At 54.8% G+C, this 23,631-nt stretch overlaps 5 protein-coding genes across 5 annotated transcripts; 2 read left to right on the top strand and 3 right to left on the bottom strand.

Annotated features, from left to right (window-relative positions):
- Positions 1-122: 122 nt before the first annotated feature.
- Positions 123-627, top strand: PTSG_04487 (uncharacterized protein; the record flags this gene model as incomplete). Its single annotated transcript, XM_004994523.1, has 2 exons — positions 123-272; positions 523-627. The coding sequence occupies 2 exons, from the start codon at positions 123-125 to the stop codon at positions 625-627; spliced, it is 255 nt and encodes an 84-aa protein (XP_004994580.1).
- A 196-nt stretch (positions 628-823) lies between these two features.
- Positions 824-2,660, bottom strand: PTSG_04486 (uncharacterized protein). Its single transcript, XM_004994522.1, has 5 exons — positions 2,457-2,660; positions 2,106-2,258; positions 1,692-1,776; positions 1,399-1,501; positions 824-1,175 (listed from the first exon to the last, which is right to left on the bottom strand). Exons 1-5 carry the CDS (start codon positions 2,477-2,479, stop codon positions 1,081-1,083), a joined length of 459 nt encoding a protein of 152 aa, XP_004994579.1. The 5' UTR covers positions 2,480-2,660; the 3' UTR covers positions 824-1,080.
- A 437-nt stretch (positions 2,661-3,097) lies between these two features.
- Positions 3,098-15,393, top strand: PTSG_04485 (uncharacterized protein). The gene is made up of 33 exons (XM_004994521.1): positions 3,098-3,359; positions 3,696-3,845; positions 4,015-4,127; positions 4,417-4,497; positions 4,644-4,746; positions 4,928-5,000; positions 5,150-5,319; positions 5,636-5,728; positions 5,904-5,964; positions 6,363-6,469; positions 6,655-6,706; positions 6,910-7,046; positions 7,267-7,440; positions 7,639-7,750; positions 7,931-8,053; positions 8,256-8,568; positions 8,790-8,882; positions 9,085-9,227; positions 9,585-9,647; positions 9,916-10,083; positions 10,297-10,480; positions 10,859-10,913; positions 11,166-11,291; positions 11,473-11,677; positions 11,934-12,088; positions 12,241-12,315; positions 12,503-12,988; positions 13,250-13,344; positions 13,548-13,674; positions 13,849-13,916; positions 14,038-14,107; positions 14,709-14,783; positions 15,035-15,393. Exons 1-33 carry the CDS (start codon positions 3,249-3,251, stop codon positions 15,164-15,166), a joined length of 4,293 nt encoding a protein of 1,430 aa, XP_004994578.1. The 5' UTR covers positions 3,098-3,248; the 3' UTR covers positions 15,167-15,393.
- PTSG_04484 (uncharacterized protein) lies at positions 15,375-19,311 on the bottom strand. The gene is made up of 9 exons (XM_004994520.1): positions 19,138-19,311; positions 18,493-18,846; positions 18,085-18,212; positions 17,646-17,753; positions 17,415-17,460; positions 17,118-17,178; positions 16,869-16,959; positions 16,344-16,457; positions 15,375-15,586 (listed from the first exon to the last, which is right to left on the bottom strand). Exons 1-9 carry the CDS (start codon positions 19,280-19,282, stop codon positions 15,536-15,538), a joined length of 1,098 nt encoding a protein of 365 aa, XP_004994577.1. The 5' UTR covers positions 19,283-19,311; the 3' UTR covers positions 15,375-15,535.
- Positions 19,312-19,838: 527 nt separating this feature from the next.
- PTSG_04483 (uncharacterized protein) lies at positions 19,839-21,563 on the bottom strand (the record flags this gene model as incomplete). Its single annotated transcript, XM_004994519.1, has 4 exons — positions 19,839-20,794; positions 20,997-21,137; positions 21,290-21,359; positions 21,528-21,563. The coding sequence occupies 4 exons, from the start codon at positions 21,561-21,563 to the stop codon at positions 19,839-19,841; spliced, it is 1,203 nt and encodes a 400-aa protein (XP_004994576.1).
- Positions 21,564-23,631: the final 2,068 nt, after the last annotated feature.

Genomic DNA, 23,631 nt, shown 5'->3' with positions numbered 1-23,631 from the left:
CACACACACACACACACACACACACACACACACACACACACACACACACACACACACACACACACACACACACACACACACACACACACACACACACACACACACACACACACACACAGAGCATGCACCGGACGCTGCTGGTCGCATCCAAGGCGACCACCATCCGCGTGTATTGCCAGCAGTGCTCGGGGATGCTGCTCAAGTACCGCAAGCAAGGCAAGGGCCAGCTTGTCAAGACGTTCCTGCACAAGATTGTCAAGGATAACACCAAGGTCAGCAGGCAGTGTTGTCACTGCAGGAAGCGAAGAAAAGCGAGGGAGGGAGAGAGGCACATGCATAGAGAGGGAGAGAGAGAACAGAGCGGGGCTGTGGGTTTGGGCAAGGGCACAGGAGCAAGTCCGCTTACCATGACCTCATGAACACTCTGTGTGTGCACCTACGTGTTATTACATTACATCACATGCTTGCTGAGTTATGACACTGGCTTTGCCTGGTTCGTGCTGTCGTTACTCCAACATACAGGAGCGGTGCGTGTGTCCTGACTGCGGAAGCGTATTCGCTCGCCCAGCCATCATCAAGAACAGGGAAGCGAACAAGATCATCGCGGGCCGCGTCTTTTGGAGATGAGAGGCGAACGCGATGACGAAGGGCACACCCACGCTCGCGAACACGCAGGCGCCTGTCCAGTTGAAGGACCACCTTCTCCATCCAGCTCGCGTGCACACCCGCAGAGGTGAGTAAACCGCTTGCTGCTCCTGCCGCTCTGGGTGTTTTTGATTGTTGATGCTGCTGTTGTTGCTTGCTTGCTTGCTTGCTTGTGGCATGGCGTTCATGGTTTCATATCATTGGCTTGCACTCGCAATCACAAGCGCAGGCCATTATGTTGGGTGTCAAAGCAATCATACTTCATAATCAATCACTGCATCACAACTGCATCACAACTGCATATCACATCGCATCTTCCTGTCTCAGCTCAGCGACGAAAGCACACTCTGCTCCCCCGTGTCCTCTGCACACATCTCACGTCGTCACCATCCATCTGCCCACCCCACTTTCACCCTTCCCCTTCGCTCCACTGGCTCAGCCAAGTGTGATTGAAGAAGAGAAGGTGTACTCCACCTTCGGGGCGCGCGTCTCAAACTTGTGAGACGCCAGGTCGACGTTCTGCTTCTCATCTGCAAGGGACGCGTGCGCAGCAAACACCACCACGCAAGTGCAACGGCGTGAGGTACAACGACGGACCCCATGCCACGCAGGACCACAGCAAGCCTTCTTGTGCTCTTATTTCTGTTGAACTGCAACCGCACAAGCAATGCGCCTTCACCAGCACCACCATCACCATCACCACCAGCAATACAATAGCCCTCCTGCCCCTTCACTCTTCAAACTGTGGCGAACCTTGTGCTGAGGCAGCATGCACACCAAACTCTTGCCGGTTGGTGGTTGTCTGTGTCAGCCTCACGCCAGTGGGGACCTTGGCCTTGGGTGTCTTTGTCTGCGCCTGTACAGTGGTTGGAACATGTGTGTGTGTGTGTGTGTGTGTGTGTGTATTGCAAATACAGCACAATCAGTATATGTAGGCAAGCACTGACACAGGCCCTGGCACATGCGTCATCAATCGTGACACAGACAGCCGCCACTTGTGGGCCTGAGCATACGTTGGTGAGCACAAACACACACGCACACACAACCTTGAGCGGAGGGCCCATGCGCAGGGACTCGGATGGGTAGTGCCGCTCGTGGCGCCCGGGAACCATGGACGATGCGTTTGGAACCCTGCATGATGAAACGCACGCGGTTCAACCGAGGTTCAACGAGTGAGCGCTGTGCGCTTGCGACCGCGCAAGTTGCGACCGCACGAGCACACACACACACACACACACACACACACACACACACACACACACATAAACACACATAAACACACATACACACATAAACACACATAAACACACATACACACACATACACACACGCACGCACACACACACATACATACACACACATAAACACACATATACATACACACGCACGCACACACATACACACATTCACATACATACACACACACACTCCTTCTTCTCCTCCCCTCTCCCCTATCGTACCTCTTGGTCTGCAGGGCTTCCTTCTGTGGGGGTGCAAAGTGCTCCCGCATTGACGTTTGCTTGGCAACAGGTGGCGCAGCAGCGGTGCTTGCGCCGCCCTTGGCAGCAGTGCCACTCACGGTGGGCTTGTCTGTTCCGCGGTACCCCGACCGCCTGTGAGGGTCCCCACGGCCACATCAAACACAATGAGAGACGCACTCACCAAACCAAAGCACACACAACAACAAGGAACGGCATCAACAGGCACGCAGGAGCAGCAACCACAACACACACACAACACACACACAACACACACCACAACACAATACACTACACACAACCCACAATACACAAACACGAGTGAGAACTCACTTGGCCCAGGCAGGCACGTCCATGCTTCCTTGCTCTTGTTGCTTGGGCTGCGTTCACAGTCTCACCCTTTCCTTCTGATTCGCTACAACTCCAATGCCAAATGATTGAGCACTCCTACAAGGCAACAACACGGCAACAGCAACACCACAACAACACTGCACTGCCGATCCAGCAAAACAACTTGCTTGCTTGCTTGCTTGCTTGCTTGCTTCTTGCTTACTTGCTTGTCCTTCTTGCTGGTTGTCTTGGCTTTTTTTGTGTGTCGTGTCGCCGCGTGTGGAACGACAGCAGCGAAGACATCAACGACGACAGTGGTGCGTGGAGGTGGAGACTTGGGGGGGGGGGATCTGCGTGCGTGGGTGTTTCGGGTTTGCACTCTGTCGCTGTGCGGATGCCTCGCCTACAGCCACAGCCACAGCCACAGCCACAGCCACGAACACACACTCGCATACGCACATGCACACGCACATGCACGCGCACATGTCTCGACTCCTATGCCGTTTCACTCATGTTCGCCTGCTGGACACCACCAACTCTGCTCCAATCACGTTTCATCTCAGACCACGCATCGTTCGTTCCGTGTGGCAACGTGAGCGAGCAACGGCACGCCCGCTCTGTCGCCTCGAACCAGTTGTGAGAAGCACCTGAGGACTAGCTGGGCAAGGGTGCACCCCTCGCCGTTTTAGGAGCTGTTGCTGGTCAACAGCAGAACACGCACACAGAGAACCCACTCCACCACCATCACCAGCCGGTGCTTGGCTCTGTGCTCATCGTGATAGTCGGTGACGCACAATGTCACAGTTGGTTTGCAACGTGGTAGTCGCCGTGGTCTGTGCGCTGGTCGCATGTGCCACCGCAGTCAACCACTGGATGGCCACCAGCACAGGCGTCATTGCACCAGCGGTCAGTGCATGTGTGTCCGCTTTTACGAGCGCGCTTGTGTGTGTGTGTGTGTGTGTGTGTGTGTGTGTGTGTGTGTGTGTGTGTGTGTGTGTGTGTGTGTGTGTGTGTGCGTATGTCATGAACATGTGCGTGTGAGAGAGTGTACTGTGTTGTGTTGTCTTGTGCAGAGGTTTGTGCCACTGCTGTGGTTGTCTATCAACCCTTTGTTTTGTCTTGTCGCTCGACGAACGAATGCAGTACATGCTCCATCTCAGCACCGGCCGCATGTGCATTCGCTAACTTCCCACCTTTTGTCTGCCTTTGCACCCCCGATGGTTTGTTGCCACTGACCGCCAGGATGACTTTGAGTTTGAGAGCGTTGATCCACATTCGGAGCACTTGTCGGCGTTTGTGTTCCACGACCACCGCATCGGGCGATACAGAAGCACGGCCACGCGCATCGACGAAGCATACTTCCTCGATAAGCCTGCCCTCTCCATCCTCAAGGTCAGCGATGCGTACGACCTGTAAACACACGCACACGCACACGCACACGCACACTCGCTCATGCCGTGGCTACGTTTTCTTTGTGTGCCTTCATTTACACTCACACACTCACATAAACACTCACACTCTTACGTCATTCACACATGCGCCGTATTGACGCCGTGGACAGGTGGACATGCCGGATGTGCTTGCGAAGACGCGGGACTACGACCCGGCCGTGACGGTGTCCACTCTCGACCTGCACCAACCGCTCGCCCTCATGCTCTCCCACAAGGGCCTCGAGTAAGCCGCGCTGGCTGCATGCATGCAGGCGTTGCTGTGGTGTGTGTGTGTGTGTGTGTGAGTGTGTGAGTGTTTGTGTGTGAGTGTGTGCGTGGGTGTGTGTTATGTGTGTGTGTGTGTGTGTGTGTGTGTGTGTGTGTGTGTGTGTGTGTGTGTGTGTGTGTGTGTGTGTGTGTTATGTGTGTGTGTGCGTGTGTGTGCGTGGGTGTGTGTTATGTGGGTGGGTGTGTGTGTGTTTCTCTGCTTGCGAAACCACCCGCCCTCATCTTCACTAATGCTTGGTGCGCAGTGCTCGCGAGTTTGTGGACATTCAGTCCATTCCGCCAAAATTCAAGGGCAAAGCGCCCATCTGCACCGACCTCAATCTCAGGTGCAATATCAACACGTGTGATTGTGATTGTGTGGACGTGAAATCAATAACAGCAATACTGCACTGTTCGAAGATTCCCCCCCCCCTCATGCCATGCCATGCCACCACCACTGCTCACATGCGTGCGCGTGTGTTGCTGTGCGCAGCAGCAAAGATGCGCAGGCGCTGTTTTCGCTGATTCGCTCGGAGGGCCTGCCACGCACCGCCGAAACACACCTCCTCCCTTTCCTCTGGCTCGAACTCGCTCAGGTAGCGTTTTATATGTGTGTGTGTGTGTGTGTGTGTGTGTGTGTGTGTGTGTGTGTGTCCGTCTGTCTGCCTGTTTGGTTCTGTGGGTGCCTTTAACTGGCCCTTGCGTCAGCATGACGGCGTTGGACACAGCCCCATCTCACTCCTCCTCTCCGCACACCTCCCAATGCCTTGTTCCTAGGACGATGATGACGAAACGACGGTGCCCCCAAAGTTCCTGAAGAAGCTTGGTGGTGGTCTTGCCCACGCACTCTGTAAGTGCTGTACATGCACCTGCGTGATTTATGTTCGTGAGCTCAAACACCGCATTTACACAGCACGCACGTGTGCACATGTGCACGTATGCCCAATCTCCGTGCCTGGCTCGCTCACACGCATCCATCACCACCCCACCGCGTGCCAGCTGTGTACCCGGAGTCGTGGATCGTGCACTTCCTGTCTGGGCTGTACTGGCGGGCCGGTGGCGATGCGTCGAGCAGCGTGGAGTGTTTCCGCAGGGCGCTCTACCTCGCCCCCGATCCCTTCCGCGACCTCCCACTCGTCTCCCTCTCAGCCGTCCTCCTCCGCGCTAACGTACACATACGCACAGAGAGAGGGTGAAGCTGGTGTGTGTGCGTGTGTGTGTGTGTGTGTGTGTGTGTGTGTGGGTGGGTGTGGGTGTGGGTGTGGGTGGGTGGGTGTGTGTGTGTGTGGGTGGGTGGGTGTGCGTGTGCGTGCGTGTGTGATTGGGTTGTGTGCTGTGAGGCAACGGACTACTGCAGCGTTTTGGCCTTGCGTGCACAAACCGCACGTGCACACACAAATGAATCAGTGCTTTGTGGGCGTTCACGCATTACCACCCCGTGTTCACTTGGCTGTGTATTGTTTGTTGCCCGCACGTGACAAACAGCGAACGGGGGACGCGCTGGTGCTGATTGACTCAGCGCTCTCAACAACAGATTCCCTCTATCTTCCGCACATGCTCAAAGGCATCATCCTCCTGGTGGGTGGGTGTACGCCTGTCCGTCCGTCTGGCCGTCCGTCCGTCTGTGCTGAAAGATTCATGTTGTGCTCGTTGTCTGATACCATCATCATTGTCATCACCGTGTTTTCGCCGTGTCACCTTGCACCACCGCGCATTTCATCTGCAACTCACCATGCAACACGCGCCGCTGCAGACGGCCAACCGAACCGTTGATGCGTCGACGTCGTTTGCAAAGGCGATTCAACTCAACCGCGGTGCGCAACCACCGCCCAATACAGCACCACTCAATACATAACCACGCTATGCAGCACTACTCAACACTACACAATACATAACCACGCTATGCAGCACTACTCAACACCACTCAATACATAACCACATTATGCAGCACTACTCAACACCACACAATGCATAACCACACTATGCAGCACTACTCAACACCACACAATACATAACCACGCTATGCAGCACTACTCAACACTACACAATACATAACCACGCTATGCAGCACTACTCAACACTACACACTACAACCGCACATGCCCTGCCGCGACTGCCTCGGACGTCTAGTCCTCAGTGCACAGAGCACCACACTGCATTCCTCCGCTTGCTTGCACTCAACCAATCACCACCACCATCGTCGCCACGACAGGGCTGACGCTTGGCTTTGAGTTTCTCCTTGCGACGCTGAGCGACGTGAAGGCGGCGGCTGCAACGGCCCGACGCGAGCGCGAAATCAACTTCCGTCGCCTCACCATGGTCCGTGCACTTTGAGAGAGGGGGGGGGTTGTGCTCATGCGCTGGTGTGAGGCGGGGATGTAATGGCGTGAAACGATGTGTTGCTCATCACAACATCATTTACGCTCACTCATTATGCACACACACACACACACTCGCCCGTCACGCATGTGCACACACACATGTACATGTGCACAACTGCTCAGGTGCTCCCGCCGGACCTGACGTGGGCGGACTTTGATTACGAGGCAACAGCTGGTCCGTGCACGCGGCTGTGGCCTTGCCTCGCGCTCACAACTGCCATGAACACATACACAAGCCACACAGAGAACAGCGCACATTCACATTCACACACACACACACATCCACACACACGCGTTAAACACAAACGCACGCACACACACACACACACACACACACACACACACACACTGCGGGTGCTGCTTGTGGCGGTGGTGCAGACATGTGTGCCGGAGCAACGTGCACGGCGCACGCGGAGTGCAATCCTCTGGACGGAAAGTGCCACTGCATGGACGGATGGCTCGCTGTGCAGGGGCAGTGCGTTGCAGACGACCTGTGCGAAGACATCCAGTGCAAGGTGCGCTTTGTGTGTGTGTGTGTGTGTGTGTGTGTGTGTGTGTGTGTGTGTGTGTGTGTGTGTGTGTGTGTGTCCATGTGTGTCCATGTGTGTCCGTGTGTGTCCGTGTGTGTTTGTTTTTGGTCCTTTCGACTGTACACACTCCACACACACACGCAATCACACACACAATCGCACACAATCACACATACACACGACCTTCGTCACACCGCGTGAACAGCCGAATGCGATGTGCCGTGGCGGGCGCTGCTACTGCCGCCCGGGATACGTTGCCTCCAACGGCGCGTGTGTTGCGGATCCATGCGCCGGTGTCGACTGTGTCGAGCACGCCGTGTGCGACCCAAACTACGGCCTCTGCAAGTGCATCCCGCCATTCAAGGCATACGGCCCAGAGGTAACGCGGGCCGTGTGCTGTCTGTGCGCGTGTCTGTCTGTGTGATTGCGAACCATTGTGTGCATGCGTGTGTGTGATTGCGAACCATTGTGTGCATGCGTGTGTGTTTGCGATTGCGTACGTTTGCCATGTTTGGACTCCTCTCACTTCTTCACCATTCAACGTCACTGCCCATCTTTGTTGTGGTTGTGCCATCAGTGCGTGACGGAGGAGTGTGTTGGCATTGTGTGCGGGAACAACTCCTTCTGCCAGCGCGGCCGCTGCTTCTGTCGCATCGGATACAAGGCCGAGGATGGCATCTGCATCAAAGGTCCGCAGACACATGTGTGCGTGTGTGTGTGTGTGTCTGTGTGTGCGTGTGTGTGTGAACGCTTTCACCTGCGCGTCACTCTTGACACAAGTCTTTATTCCCCTCCCGCCCTCTTTTCACCGCACACACGCACACACACACACACACACACACAACGCGCCGGCGTTGATCGCTGTGCAGATGAGCCGTGTCACCGCCAGCAGTGCCCCGCAAACGCCACTTGCAATCCTGACGACGGCCACTGCCGCTGTGCTGACGGCTTCGTTGCAGATATGCACAACAACAGATGCGTCCCAGAACACGGTGAGCAGTGCGACCTGCTGCGGCCCTCCTGTTGGCCGTGTCTTGCTTCATTTCCCCTCCCGTCTTCAAAGTCTTTCTGTGTTTGATTGAGACGGCGTGCGGCTTGTGTGGTCACGTCTGTGTGATGTGAGTTTTTCACTCGACAATCACTGCATCCGCACACCGTTGCGAATCATCGTGTCACCTGTGCACGCGTATGCAGAAGCTGTCGAGTCCACCACCCCCCTCGCTGCCGACGAAGGAGACGACAACACCAGCGATGATCACGAGGATGACGGTGGTGACAGTGGCGTGTTGACGAAAGCATCCGACTTTGACACGGGCATCTTTGACCCCAACGACCTCGAAGACGCATCGCTGCAGCCCACAATGGCCGTTGGCGTGAAACCCGGCACGTCTGCGGACACGCATTCCGGTGCGCGGCGCCACCTTCCCTTTGAGGAGGAGGACTTCATCACCGCCGACAAGTGCACGCGCGCAATGCGCAGGATGCCGTCATGGGATGAGTTCTCAAGGTCGGTTGGTGTGTGTGTGTGTGTGTGTGTGTGTGTGTGTGTGTATGTGTGTATGTGTGTGCCTGTCTGTCCATCTGTCTGCCCGTCTGTCTGTGCCTGTGTCTCTCTGTGTCTCTTACCTGCCCATTTTTCTCATCCTTGACTTCTGCCCTCACGTCTCTATTCTCCTTCATCTCTCGCCGCCATCCTGCTCCTGCTGTGCTTGTTCATTTTCTCCCCAGCACGTTCTTGCCGCCTGTTCCCGACTACGACCTCTCCCTGCAGACCCTCCTCGCAACAAAAATTCGCATCCCTCCAAACACCAAATTCCAGCAGTGAGTTGTGTGTGTGTGGGGGGGGGGGGGGGGGGGGGGGGTTTGTGGGTGTTTGTGGTGGGTGGGTCTGCCTGTGTCTGGGTGTGGGTGTGTTTGCGCATCGATCACTTGAGTCCTGCAAATCCTTTCATTTCCTCGCGCTCTGCAAACCTTGTGCTCCATTCTCACGCTCGTGCCAATACCTTACGTCGTACTTTGCCAGGCCGTTCTGCACGCAGGGGCAAGTTGTGTTCAGCGCGGGCACGATGGACCGCATTCCGTCGCTCGCCATCAACGCCTCCCTCGGCCCCGGCAGCACGTACCCGGAGGAAACGGGACTCAAGGACATTGCCCAGCATTTGCTCGGTCAGGGCCGCGTATGTGTGTGTGTGTGTGTGTGTGTGTGTGTGTGTGTGTGTGTGTGTGTGTGTGTGTGTGTGTGTGTGTGTGTGTGTGTGTGTGTGTGTTTGTGTGCGTGTGTGTGTGTGGTTGTGTGTGGTTGTGTGTATGTGTGTGTCTCTGTGTGTGTGTGTGTGTGTCTGTATGTCTGTCTGTCTGTCTATCGATCTGTCTATCTGCCTGTCTGTCTATCTATCTATCTATCTGTCTTCCTGCCTGCCTGTCTGTTCGTCCCGTGGTGGAAAGCAGCGACCTGTGCTGTATGCAGAGTTGAAACTGTACTGCTTACCGTCCATTCACCGACTCTGATACTCTGTGGTCCAGGGTTTGCGATGCCTGTGGACGAGTTTGGTCATCGGATTGCTGACGTGCTCAGCGGCCACGAAAGTCAGTAGTGTCGTGTTGCTCACGTGTGCTTTTGGCACCTGTGCTGGTGATTTCACTGTTGTCACCCGACGACCGTTTTGCATGTGCTTGCTTGCTTGAATGCCATGCAAAAAGCCCGTGCATGTTCAAAATCACAGTACCACCTCACACCATCTTGCCTCCTCCTCCTCCTCCTTGGCATTCCCGTCCAATCCCAACACCAAACCACACATCCACACATCCACATCAAAACATCCACACCCACACGTACACATGGACGTACACGCAGCGATCTGGGCGCTGTATGACCTTGCTGCGCTGTACTGGCGCGTGCAAGGGAAACACACGGAGGCAATTCGATGCATCCGCGCATCGCTGTTTCACTCGCCGCCAGAGTACAAGGACGTCGCTCTCATCAACGCCGCAAACATTCTCCTGCGCAGAAACTCCCTCGCAGGTTCGCAGGATACATTTGTGTGTTCGCGTTGTGTGTGCCTGTGTATCTGTTTGTCTGTCTGGGAGTATTTCACGTGTCTGTCTGCGTTTCGGCCTGTCCGTCTGCACGTCCCTCTTTGTGGTTTGATCCTGTGTTTGGTTTGGTCTCTCTCCCATATTTTCTTGACTTCCACTCACCAAATGGCACCCGTGCACCACCAATTTGCCCGACCAGATGCGCGTGCTGTGGCGGAGGTTGCGCTGGCCACGACACAGCACCACCGCGCCATCTGCCACTTCACGCTGGCGAATGTCCTGTTTACGCGCACGGAGCTTGTGGAGGCCATTGAGCACTACAAGGACGCCCTGCGCTACCAGCCCTCGTTCCAGCTCGCTGAACACTCCCTTCGCCGCGCCATGTTAGCCTTTTTCTGCTGCTGCTGCTGCTGCTGCTGTTGTTGTTGTTGTTGTTATTGTTGTTCTTGTTGTTGTTGTTGTTGTTGTTGTTGTTGTTGTTGTTGTTGTTGTTGTTGCTGCTGCTGCTGTTGTTGTTGTTGTTGCTGCTGCTGTTGTTGTTGTTGCTGTTGTTGTTGTTGTTGTTGTTGTTGTTGTGTTGATGGGGCGGGGTTGGGTGAGGTGAGGGCATTTGTCCATTTGTGGATGAATGCGCGAGGATTTGTCTCTGTGTCTTCTTGGCCTTACTTCTGGGTGGTTGAAAAGGTCATCATCCAACCCCCCTGTTTCTCACTCATCAACACCGGTCACGCCTGCTGTCCCAACTTCTCCTTGCATCACAGGTGTGCGCAGCAGTATCCGCTTGCCAACATGTACAGCGAACAGGAGACAAAGGAGGTGAGACACAACGCCTTGTCCGCCACTTGTGTTGCCGTGTGTACGTATCTGTGTCTATCTGCCTGTGTCTGTGTCCTTTTGCTTGTAACTGCTCATGTACGTGATTGTATGGCTGTGTTTGTGCGTGTGTGTGTGTGTGTGTGTGTGTGTGTGTGTGTGTGTGCGTGCGTGCGTGCGTGCGTGCGTGTGTGTGTGTGTGCGTGCGTGTGTGTGTGTGTGCGTGCGTGTGTGTATGTGTGTGTGTGGCGACAGGAGCGGGCTGCGCGAGAGCAACTGCATCGCCAGGTGAAGGATGCGCGTGCCCTCAAGGATCGCCTTGAACACCTGAAGCAGATTGTGGAGGCGTACGATGAGTCGTCGGAGGTCGCACAGCTCAAGGTGCCGCTGGTGTCTTGCTTGCTTATTTGGGGATCCGTGAAGTTGACTGGTCTGTGTATGATGCTCGATCGAAAATATCTGATGTGGATTACTTGATGCTGGTCTTCTTGTGTGTGTGACCATGTGACACCCTGCCTGCATTGACGTATGTTTACGCATGTGTGTGCGTGTGTGTTGTCAGTCGCAACTGCACGATGCGGAGGAGCGTTTGCGCACGGTGTTCCTGCGACAGAAGATGGAGTCGCGCGCCAAACCGGAAGAACGGCTGCTGTCGTCGCTGCAGTACAAACTCCGCCTGCGCACAGAGGAGGAAAAGCAAGAGATGAACGACCCGCAGCTCGCTGACCTCGCCCCGTTCGACGCCATGCTCCACGACCTCGACCCAGGTGCGGCTGCCGTGTATTGCTCGTATGCGTGTGCGTGAATGTGTGTGTGTGTGCGTGAATGTGTGTGTGTATGTGTGTGTGTGTGTGTGAGTCGTCTGTGTGTGTCTGTGTGTCTGTGTGTGTCCGCGTCTGTGTCGTGTCTGTGTCTGTGTCGTGCCTGTGGCTGTGTGTCGCACCGACTCCGCTTGTGCTCGAACCATTGCATCTGTTCCTACTGAAGGCTGACCTCACGGGTGCATGCGGCCACTTTGGACAGTGGATTCGCTCAAGCTGCAACAGCAGGAGGGCAAGGCGCTCGTTGACGCCGCTATCACCAGCATGAACAGCCACCACACTCATAGTGACGATGATGATGATCGTGATGATGGTGGCAGCACGTCGGACCCTGTAGCCTCGCGCTTGATCACCACCGTGAGTCGTTCGTGTGGCTCACACAATCATGTTGTGGTTGTTGTTGTTGTTGTTGCTGTTGTTGTGGCTATCAGATTTGATGTTTCAGAGCTTGACATGTGTGCATTCACGCTCATCTCATGTGTGCATGCATTTGCTCGTACAACCTCCAGTCTCCGTCCATCCCGACGTTGATTGAGTTTGTCGACAACGCCCTCGTGGGCCACACGAACCAAACAGCCGTGCAGGTGTGACGTTTTTTATCTGCTTCCTGTGCTGCGTTTGCCCGTGCAAAAACAACAACTAGACGCTACGAGACGCACATGTCTCAACTTGATGCACCATGGGACTGTCATTCACGCTGACTTTCCTCCATGTACACACGGCACACGTACGCGCGCACCCTCTCTCCCTCACTCGCTCACTCACTCACAGGTGCTGGCGGACCCTTCGTGGCCGACGGCTGCGGAGTGCTCGGAGCGGCTGCAACTGCCGGAGCCGACACTGCACGAGCTGGAGAAACTGTCCATCATCTCCATGGTCAATGGCGACGTGCTCGGCGCTGCTGGCGACAGTCTTGATGGCGGCGACGATGGCCGCGGTGGCGCCGCTCGGAGGCGGAAGAAGAGGAGGAGCAAGAGGGCGAGGCGCAGTCGTCGTGGTGGCAGCAGTGGCGATGATGGTGATGGTGATGGTGATGGTGAGGGATCGCTGACGCTGCAGGAGTCTGCATGGGCGGTGATGGAGCGTCTGGTTGAGGAAGAGGCGAGCACTGGCGGCAGCACGTGGTTGGCGGACGATGTTGCGCTATTGCGCGACGAATTGGCGTCTATCGCATCTGCCCCATCACTCGAGTCCCAGCGCAAGCAAGTCGGCTTCAAGCTCCCAATATGTCGCCCACCTGCCGCCATGGATCATGTGGTGTGTGCTTGTGTTTGTTTGTGCAGGTTTGTGCGTGTGTGTGTGTGTGTGTGTGTGTGTGTGTGTGTGTGTGTGTAGGTTTATGCGTGTGTGTCTGTGTGTGTCTGTGCCTGTCTGTGCCTGTCTTGCTGTCTGCCTGTGCTTGTGTGTCTCTCGATGTCAGTGTTTGTCACAATCGCTGCTGCTTCGCTTTTCACGCCTTTGGAAAAGCGCTCATCGTCATCATCGTCACCATTGTCATCTTTGCCATCACCACCGCAGGCACTGGATGCGCTTCATGCCGTTGCGAACCGATACGACAACAAAGAGCGTGTGCCGGAGGAAACAGACATTCAAGCGATGATCGCCCAGCTCGAGTGAGTTGGCCCAATGCTACTTCATTTGTTACTATCAGCGAATTGCTTTTCACCATTTTCATAATGTAGGTACGCAACCACTCACGCGTGTATGACATTGTTGCCTTGTGTGTGTGTGTGTGTGTGTGTGTGTGTGTGTGTGTGTGTGTGTGTGTGTGTGTGTGTGTGTGTGTGTGTGTTTGCACTTCATTTCCCACAACCAGGGAGCCCGGGCTGGGTGTGAAGGAGTTTGCGATCCGCACCACCGAATTGCTCAAGCGAGAGCCAACACACTGGCAAGCAAACTACATTGCGTCGTTCTTCTGGCGTGGCACAGGCAACACTTCACAGGTTAGAGAAGTGGTGTTTCATGTGTGTGTATGTGTGTGTCTATCTGTCTGTGTGTGTGTCTGTGTCTTTGTCTGTGTGCTTGTCTGTCTGTACACGCACTTGGTGGTCGCTGGCTTTTCTCCAAAACCTTGCACACATAATGCTCACGCATGTGCAAACACGGAACGCGTGCAGGCGGTTGAGTGTCTTCGCACGGCGTATGCGTTCGCGCCTCGACGTCAACACCTTCACATCTTCATCGGGTTCGACCACCATTTGTCGTTTTGCATTCCCGCCATCCACTGTCCAATGCACACTTGCCTCGCGCTCAATCCCTCACTCTATGCGCATGCGCATGTGTGTGTGTTCATCCACGGACAACAGGCTTGCGAATGCACTGAGTCATGGTGGCCACCTCGTGGACGCCATGGCCGCAGCGGAAACTGCCATCAGGGTAAATAAACTCGTGCGTGTGTGTCTGAGTGTGTGTCTGTGTCTGTGTCTGTGCGTCTGTGTCTGTGCGTCTGTGTCTGTGTCTGTGGGCCGGTAGCGCTCATTAAGACCGGAAGGACATGCCAACTCAAACATCATTAAAGGCTATTCTGTAAAACTCCTCTTAATTTATAGCCCCACTTTGTTGTCCAGACCTCCTACTTCCAGTCGAACTTATCTATTGTAATCCGCGCATGACCCTCGACCAAGTACGGCGGATAGAGTAGCATTGTAATCCACTTCCGAGAGGAGAACTCTACGTTCATCCACTAAACGATTTCTCCTGAACAGAACCACGCCTACACGGCCCAGAGTAATAGAGGAATACGCGCGACTGAAACCGGTGGTCGCCCTCCTCGCTAGCTGTGTCTGTGCGTCTGTGTCTGGTGTGTGTGTGTGTGTGTGTGTGTGTGTGTGTGTGTGTGTGTGTGTGTGTGTGTGTGTGTGTGTCGAGTTGTGTTTCTTTTCTCTGCGTGTTCGTGTGCTGGTGTATCTTTACCCGTCTTTGTTCGCCCTATGCTCCTCCTCATCACCACTGCCGCTGGTGTCGTGTGTTTCCTCAGATGGAACCACTTGATGCCGTCTGCCACACGACGATGGCCAATGTCCTCAGCCGTCTCGGCGGCAGATCAACAGAGGTGCGGCCACTCGCGTTGATGCGACGCTGTCTGTGTGTGTGTGTGTGTGTGTGTGTGTGTCTGTGTCTGTGTCTGTGTCTGTGTCTGTGTGTCTGTGTCTGTGTCTATGTGTCTGTGTCTGTGTATTACTTGCTTGCTTGCTTCTCCGCGCTGCTTGTTGCTGTTGCATATTTGCTTTCCTTCCCCCCCCCAACCTACGGTCCTCTCATCTGCATATTCTTCTGCTCCCGCGCGGTTGACATTGGTGATAGGAGACCATATACTTCTATGAGGCGGCGTTTAAACTTCGCGGCACACACTCGAGCTCGCTGCTGCCTCGATTGCAGCTGCTGCGCTGCCAGCAGCGGTATCTTCAGCCGCTTGCCACCTCCCACCCCACTTAGCTCCCAACCAGGACACGCCTCTGTCTGTTTGAATGTGTGTGTGTGTGTTTGAATGTGTGTTTGTGTTTGAATGTGTGTGTGTGTGTGTTTGTGTCTGCGCGTGTCTGTGTCTGTTTGTGCGTGTCTATGCCAGTGCCTGTGTATGTGTCTGTGTGTGTGTCTGTGTGTGTTTGCACTTGTTGAGGTGTTGTCTGCTTCGAACCAGGAATAGAGTGTCACTTTGCCCAGCAAGTTGCCGTGTATCGAAGTCCAAGCTGCTGAAGAAAGCAAGCAAGCTTAGTCACAAAGTAGGAGAAGGAGACAAGGGGAGAATCATGTGTCCAGAGAAAGGGAAGTGCAACCACGATGTACGTTTGAATTACGATTCAATTAATTGTCAGCGTTTCTTGACGTTTCATCACTCTCCACGTGAGGTTCAACCTGTAAGCGCCCAAGCACGATGAGTGAGTGAACGCAAAGTGTGCATATGTGTGTGTGTGTGTGTGTGTGTCGTGTGTCTCGTGTGCGCCTGTTTGTGTGTGTGTGTGTGTGTGTGTGTGTGTGTGTGTGTGTGTGTGTGTGTGTGTGTGTGTGTGTGCGTGTGTGTCGTGTGTGTGTCTGGGCTTTGATACTTCTGCACAGAGAACAACTCGCTCAGTCAGTCCTGTGAAGCCCGTTGCGATCCTCCATGTTGCTCCCATCCACAGCCACCAAACAAACACACCAATGAAATGACAGTACGCGAAAATCACACACACACACACACATGTCTACAGCAAACAGAGAGGGCTGGGACAGGAGCGGAGGGATTGCAGTCGTGTTGATGTTCGGGCCATCAGACGCGCGCGCACGAGAATGTGCGACGCAATGCTGATTCACGTTGCCCACCAACCACCAGCTGTTGTGGAGTTGGGAATTGCAGCAATGGTGGCGGACAACAGGCCCAGAAGTGGAGATAGCGAAAGGGAAGAGGATTGAGAGACAAAAATAGAAAGAAGGGAAGAAAGAGAGAAGGAAAGGAAAGGAAAGGACAGGAAGGAAAGAAAGAAAGGGAAGGGAAGGGAAGGAAAGGGAAGGGAAGGGAAGACGGAAAGGAAGACAGAACTGCCTCACGGTGATGGGTGATGAAAACTGTGACAATGGCGAGCACTGCCATGGAAACACCGCATCCATGGACACTGCATCCACTCCAACGCACCACGGTGTAGAGGAACATGGTTGCTGCGTCCTCTGCAAACTCGTCGTCTTCATCAACGGGTTCTGGGTAGGCGATGGGTACGCGCTTCAGATGCGACATGGACGACGACGGCAGCTGGTGGCGATGACAGATGATGCATGGGAGTTGGGGGTCAGGAAGTGAGTTGAGTTGGGATGGTGTGAAACATGCGTGCCGTGTACATATGGCGAGCACGTGTTGGCTGCTCAAAGAACATAGAGAAAGCGCGTACACACACACACACACAAACACACACAAACACACACAAACACACGCACACGCACACACGCACACACGCACACACGCACACGCACACGTACGCACACGCACACGCACACGCACACGCACACACACACGCACACACGCACACGCACACGCACACGCACACGCACACGCACACGCACACGCACACGCACACGCACACACACACGCACACACGCACACACGCACACACTTCAGCAAACAGCCGGGTACATCGACAACATGCTGCGTGCGGCCATGGCGTACCCCAATGGTGTCCAGAGACTCTTCAATGGCCGGGACGGAGAGAATAAACGTGTTGGAACGCGTAAGCGCCTGGAGCACAGTCAGCCACAACCTGGAGAGAAAGGAACGTCAGGCACACTGAGCAACTTGGATACTGTCACAAGCAGGCAGGGAAAGAGGTGTGCTGTAATCACTACGCATCATACGCCGCTCATGCGCACGGAAGAGCAACACGATTGCATTGGCATCAGAAACACAAGCGCTGCTCACTCTTGGCTGTAGGCCTTGTCGCCAAAGAACTCAAACACGTTGTGAAGCACAACCAGGTCCGCTGGTTCCATGGATGCACGAAGAAGCGACAACGGGTGAGCCGCAACCAAAGTGTGCCACCAACAACAGCAGCAGCACGTGCCAGCAGTGAATGCGATGGTGCAGACACGACGGGGACAGTAAGGTGCAAGAAAAAGGAAGCGCGCGAAGTGCCAGCAGTGAATGCGATGGTGCAGACACGACGGGGACAGTAAGGTGCAAGAAAAAGGAAGCGCGCGAAGCAGCGCAACAACCGACCTTGTTGTAGCAGATCTGTGTGTTGCCGAACATCGCCTTCCACCACCTGTAATGCGATGCAGCACGACCAAGGATGAGCGGATATGGCAACATGGAAACCCCGGCATCAAGCATGCTCATTGATGGTGCCCGCACACGCGAAAGCAGTTGACAATGATAGATGGGAGAACGCTGAAATCTGTTCAAGCACACAGGTATGATAATGTGCCTGCCCCTGATGAATCTACGCACATTGATGGCTTTGAGGTTGAACTTATCGATGACGTCGCGTTGCTGCGCGGCATAGGTGCTGTTCACCTCCACGCCAGTGTACGTGAGATCGGGTCGAAGGCAACAGCCCTGAGCACGGATACATGTGAGGTGCGAGACACACACAAACAGCATGAGCGGGGTGTGTGTGTGTGTGTGTGTGTGTGTGTGTGTGTGTGTGTGTGTGTGTGTGTGTGTGTGTGTGTGTGTGTGTGTGTGTGTGTGTGTGTGTGTGTGTGAGCAAGGAGCAGAGGAGAGAGAGAGAGAGAACAATGTTGGCCCAGCCAAAGCATCAACGCACACACACATACACACATATACACACACATATACACGCATATACACACATGCACACACATACACACGCACGTGCGCAAGTCCGCACTGTGGGACAAGCGACCAGTGAGGCAAGATGGCGCACCGCAAAGAGAACGGCGCCGAGGCGGGAGCCGATATCGACCACGTGGCGGACGGTTGGGCAATATTGCGGAATGATGGTGTTGTACATGAACTTGAGCTGGTGCAGCGACATGGAGTGCGAGATGAACGCTGCCAGTGTTGGAGCGTAGGGAGGAGAACGGGTGGCGGTAAGCATGAGCGAGCACACACGCGTGCATGCATGCAAACACGCATTGATACGAGCACAACCACACACACACACACACACAACACATGACTTGCACACACACACACACACACACACACAAGAACACATGACTTGCACACACACACACACACAAGAACACATGACTTGCACACACACACATGCACATGCACACACGCACACACGCACGCATGCACGTCGATTTCCCTTCATGCAGAAACTCACTGAGGCGACTGATGTTACGCGAGCCGCAGTCTTGGCAATAGTGCGATGGAAGATCACCGGCGTCAATCATGTCATCGACATCATCCGCGTCAAACAGGAAACTGTCAACGGACAGGGTGTTCTGCTCGTTGCAGTCGGAGTTCTCGCCACGGTCTGGATAGTGCAGCTCTTCATCCGCGGCAAGTGAGCCTTGGGACTCAAGTTGCTGCGCCAAGTACCGCCGAATCGTGTGCAGCGTGGCCATGCCCTTGCCTCCTTCTGCCTTATCGTCGTGCTCATGGTGATCGTGTCGCGCGCCATGGTCTGCCGCCTCATGCTCGTGACCTGGCACGGAAGCCAGGTGCTCAAGGGCAGCTGCACACGTGTTTGTGTGAGTGTGTACGTGAGAGGGAGAGGCAGAAGGGCGCGAATTCGCAATCACAGCAGCAAGGAGGTGCAGGTCAAGTGAAGGGGTTGTGCGCTGCAGTGATGATCATGTGCGACAGCATGATGCTCTCACTCACTCACTCACTCACTCACACACACTCACGCACACACACTCACGCACACACACACACACACTCACTCACTCACTCACTCATTCACTCACTCACTCACTCACTCACTCTCTCACACACTCACTCACTCACTCTCTCACACACGCACCTGTCGTTTGTGAATGGAGTTCGATGAGAAGGCGAGCAAGGTCTGGGGATGCCTGCTGCGCAGGGTCATCCTTCCAACCTTCCTTCAGCAACGTCGCTGCCCGGTCCAGCGCATGGCACAGCGCGGCGGAAGGTTGTTCGCTCATGGTTGCTTTTGGTCGTGGTGGTGTCCGTTTGGTGAATTTTATGGTGTCGTATCACATCACTCTGGCTGTTCTGGCTGTTGTCTGTTGTGCGGATGCGAAGATCACGTGCACTGTGTATCGTCAGCAACATGACTGAAACACCTGGCAAGGGGCGCTGGAGGGATAGGCTGAAAGCAAACGGAATGGCCGTCCAACAGGACAGCTGAGAAACAAAACTCAAGGGGGGTGGGGAGAGAGAGAGAGAGAAACGGCCCGCAACATATGCGCATATCATGTCACACTCACAGAAACACGTGCACACGCACGCAAGACAGACGGATAAGAGGATGAGGTAGGCATACGCACGCGAAGCGCAAGAAAAAACAAACGCACACACATGCACACACACACACACAGGAGAACGCACATGGGCCATCCTGACACAACAGCCCGGCACACGCAAGCACATCTGCGCGCGCGCACACACACACACACAACAAAAGGACGCACAGAACCCGCTCAATCAAGTGATCGTCAGGTGAACCCCCTCCCTCAGCCCAAACCAACTGCTTTTCTTTTAGTCGTTGGTGTCGGTGTCAATGCCGCTGTCACCAGCTTCTTCGTCCGTGTCGGTGTCAATGCCGCTGTCACCAGCTTCGTCGCCGTCGTCGTCATCGCTGTCGCTGTCGCTGTCGCTATCAACTGCAACAGCAGTTCCAGGAACTGGACGGCCGATGAAAAACCCGCCAATATCACCAGGTTCATTGTTGCTGCCATCGCCCTCAACAGCACTGTCAACGGAATCGCCATCCACCTCATTCGCCCGAGCAATAAATTCAGTGTGGTCGAGGAGAACATCATCAGCACCACCGTCGTCATTCCTTGCACTGCCATTCTCACTCCCACTTCGTAGAGAGGTCAGAAGTGCCATGAAGGTCACAAATGCCTGTGCTCTGTTGTTGGCGTCATCGATTGAAGGGTCGGTGTCCCGAGTGCTGGTGCTGTTGCCGTCATCGATTGAAGAGTCGGTGTCCCGAGTGCTGGTGCTGTTGCCGTTATCGATTGAAGGGTCAGTGTCCCGAGTGCTGGTGTTGTTGCCGTGATCGATTGAAGGGTCAGTGACCTGAGTGCGGGTGTTGTTGCCATCGATTGAAGGGTAAGTGACCCGAGTGCGGGTGTTGTTGCCGTGATCGATTGAAGGGTCAGTGACCTGAGTGCGGGTGTTGTCGGCCGTGTTGTCGCCCTCGCTGCCGTCACAACCAACAGCAGGTGGGTCACAGTGGTGGTGGTGGTGGTCGAGGCTCTTGTCATTGTCAACGGTGGTTGCGATGGTGGTAGGGGTGGTGGTGTTCGTATCGTCCTCGTTGCCGTCGTTGCCGCCGTTGCCGTCATTGCCGTCACAACCAACAGCAGGTGGGTCGCGGTGGTGGTGGTCGAGGGTCTTGTTCGTGCCGTTTTCAGCGCCTCCGTCATGGATAGGAACAGCACGGCCCTGCTCGTTCTCAGCGACACTGTCTTCGTCGCTGTGCGTTCCTACAACAGGCAGCAACGAGAGTTGAGCACTCGCGAGTAAGTATGAAACCGTTTCACACACGCTCACACACACACACACACACACACACACACACACACACACACAAGTTTGTCTGTTTGAAGAATACACGCGCCGAAACAAACACGCCAAAGCACAACATTCACACGGCGATAGGTTTTGACGGGAGCAACAACGCCGTACCTGTTGGCACGCCCTGGGACGAGAGCTGTGTGGTTCGAGCGTCTGCATCGGTTTGCGGAATGCAGCTTGACAGAAGTTGTTGCGACTGCTGGTTATTTTGGGAGTTCACCCTCTGCTGGGCGAGGGAGACTTCCTCATGCTCTGAAGAAACAAGCGCGTGGAATGACAAGAGAGAGTTCAGTGTACATGCACACGCGCACACAGGCAACCACGCACACAGACGCCAACACTGCCTGCAGGCACCGATGACTATCAGAGCAACACATAAGCACGAAGGAAGAGCAAGCACGTACCGCTTAGGTGGAGGATAACGTCGTCAGAACCGTCATCGTTCAACTCGTCAACGTTGGCCTCTATGAAGTCCTGGGCTGTGTGTGTGTGTGTGTGTGTGCGTGTGTATGTGTGTGTGTGTGTGTGTGCGAGAGTGAAGCATTCGAGGACAGTGGTGAGGATGGGCTTGGCACCAAACAAGCAGACGCAGGGTCGGTGGGCATGCGAAACGCAGGCAGGTTGCACTTATGGCCCACTCACCCAGGCGATGGCGATGATCTTGTTCATCATGTTCATCTTGTTCATTTGCAAAAGCATAGAAGCGTGGGAGAACAGACAGTGTTGGTGAGGATTGTGCAAGTCATCAAAGGCAGACAACGTATCTGACAAGCACCACCGGCTCACCGGTGGTCTGGCCGGGAGGTTGCCTGCTCCCGGTACTGAATGCATCAAACAAGCGAGTGGTTGTAAGGTCTGTCAGACTGGCGGTGCAAGTGACGACAACCACGCGTGGAACCACTGACATGCAACGCAAACACACCTGGGTGAAGATGATTCACGCTCGGAAGGCGTGGGGTCATTCATCCCCTCCCTGTACGAGTGCACCAGCATACGAGATTCCCGCATGGGGTCAACCAAGATGGAGAAAACAGTGGTGAAGGATAAGGCTTGCTTGCAGGCTTCTTGTCAGCAAAATCACACACAAAAGCTCGCATGCACGGAGGATGCGGCAACGAAGTCTTGGGACTGAGGACCATACCAGGAGGAGAGCTTCCCGCCAAAACCGCGGCGAGGGTGCATGATGCTTGAGTTGTTGTCAGACGAAGGTGGTGTTGGCCGGTTGCAAAGAGGGGCAAGGCAAACGACAGAGTCAACTTGGTCCGGCGCGAAAACCGTAACAAGTGAGTCACCATCAAATCATCACATCATTGAGGAGCGACGTTTTGGTTGTCGAACTTGCTTTCGGCCTTTGACGATCACTAGTGCATCGGCTGGTTGGCTGGTTGGCTGCCCCACTGCGACGCATCTTAGGGGTCGCGGGATGACAGCCATCCTGCTTGGTGTGCAAAAGGAGGGAGGCTCAAGGGGAAAGAAGAAGGACCATGCCACTGAGTCATGTCACATGCTACGAAAAACAATCAAGGCCAGCTCGTCATCATGCAAGCAAACTCGTTGCAGTGACGCAAGGAACACTGTCAAGGCCATCATGAACTGGAGCAGGGTCGGTGTAGCGACAGCAACCACTGCTACTGACACTCATGCGTTGGTCTCAGAGGGAAGGAAGGCACAATCGCAGGGCAGGAAAAAATGAACAGTGGTGTGGTTGGTGTTTTGCCTCCTTTGTGGGTTCGCTTTGGTGTTTCAACGCGCATCATCGTGTGTAAAACACTGGCACGAATCACTATTGTGGTGGTGGGACCAGAGCGTGCGAAACGGCGCATAATCCACACGCAGGCTGAAGCAAGCCACGCTTCAGCGCTGCAAGCGGGGGGGGAAACGATCATGGCGGCTGTAGGGTCGCAGGCACAATGAGCCCCGAACATTCTGGGTGCGGTGTTTTGGGCTGAGGTCTCCAAGCAGCCAAGCAAGCGAAAGATGGAAACGGCAAAGGAACATGCTCGCTGGCGGCTTTGGTAAAGCAGAACGGAGATGAACCAACAACAAAACAACCCCATGCAAGAGCCGTGGGACCAAGTAGGACACCACCACCACCACCACTGCCACCGCTGCCATCACAGAAGCTGAAAGGACAGTCGCCAACCCACACCAACACCCACACCAACACATTAAGAATGGGGTAGGAGTTTCGTGTCAAGGCACAAGAGGGCAGGGGAGGAGGTGTAGGGTTGAACAGATGGCCATCTCCTTTGTTGAGAGACAGGAGAGGACAGGCGAAGGCGAGCGTGGGGGTTGTAATAATTGTAAACACAGACAGAGTCACTGGACGAGGCGAGTGGGGTGAGTGGCACAACCAAGATGAGGTGGCAGAGCAAGCTAGCGTGCGCGGGAGAAATTTGTGCCAAATTCAAAATCATCACAAACTTTCTCACTGGACGTTGGTTGGAGGTCGTCAAGGTCACGACGGACGGCGGGCTTTGTTTGAATTTGTGTGTGTGTGTGTGTGTGTGTGTGTGTGTGTGTGTGTGTGTGTGTGTGTGTGTGTGTGTGTGTGTGTGTGTGTGTGTGTGTGTGTGTGTGTGTGTGTGTGTGTGTGTGTGTGTGCCACACTCTCTCTCTCTCTCTCTACTCTACCCCCATCCCCCAATCAATCTCTCCCTCTCCCTCTCACATCCCCTCCCTCTCCCTCCCCTCCTCATTGCACTCCTCACCACTTTTCCACACCTCCAACCACCGCCAGCACCCA

This window comes from Salpingoeca rosetta (genome assembly GCF_000188695.1).
Source record: "Salpingoeca rosetta unplaced genomic scaffold supercont1.10, whole genome shotgun sequence".
NCBI lineage: Eukaryota > Choanoflagellata > Craspedida > Salpingoecidae > Salpingoeca > Salpingoeca rosetta.
The sequence above is the reverse complement of the archived record's forward strand: the minus strand, read 5'-3'. Positions and strand labels throughout refer to the sequence as shown.

What these genes read in the sequence shown, in the direction of transcription:
- PTSG_04486 (XM_004994522.1), bottom strand. Translation starts at nt 2,479, where the DNA reads ATGGACGTGCCTGCCTGGGCCAA. An exon ending in GACGTGCCTGCCTGGGCCAA is followed by an intron (nt 2,259 to 2,456) that starts GTGAGTTCTCAC and finishes GGACCCTCACAG; the next exon opens with GCGGTCGGGGTACCGCGGAA. An exon ending in GAAGCCCTGCAGACCAAGAG is followed by an intron (nt 1,777 to 2,105) that starts GTACGATAGGGG and finishes TTCATCATGCAG; the next exon opens with GGTTCCAAACGCATCGTCCA.
- PTSG_04484 (XM_004994520.1), bottom strand. Translation starts at nt 19,282, where the DNA reads ATGAGCGAACAACCTTCCGCCGCGCTGTGCCATGCGCTGGACCGGGCA. An exon ending in CACAGATCTGCTACAACAAG is followed by an intron (nt 17,179 to 17,414) that starts GTCGGTTGTTGC and finishes CCATGGAACCAG; the next exon opens with CGGACCTGGTTGTGCTTCAC. An exon ending in AGTCTCTGGACACCATTGGG is followed by an intron (nt 16,458 to 16,868) that starts GTACGCCATGGC and finishes CATCGCCACCAG; the next exon opens with CTGCCGTCGTCGTCCATGTC.
- PTSG_04485 (XM_004994521.1), top strand. Translation starts at nt 3,249, where the DNA reads ATGTCACAGTTGGTTTGCAACGTGGTAGTCGCCGTGGTCTGTGCGCTG. An exon ending in CGTGCTCAGCGGCCACGAAA is followed by an intron (nt 9,648 to 9,915) that starts GTCAGTAGTGTC and finishes ACGTACACGCAG; the next exon opens with CGATCTGGGCGCTGTATGAC. An exon ending in TCGGCGGCAGATCAACAGAG is followed by an intron (nt 14,784 to 15,034) that starts GTGCGGCCACTC and finishes CATTGGTGATAG; the next exon opens with GAGACCATATACTTCTATGA.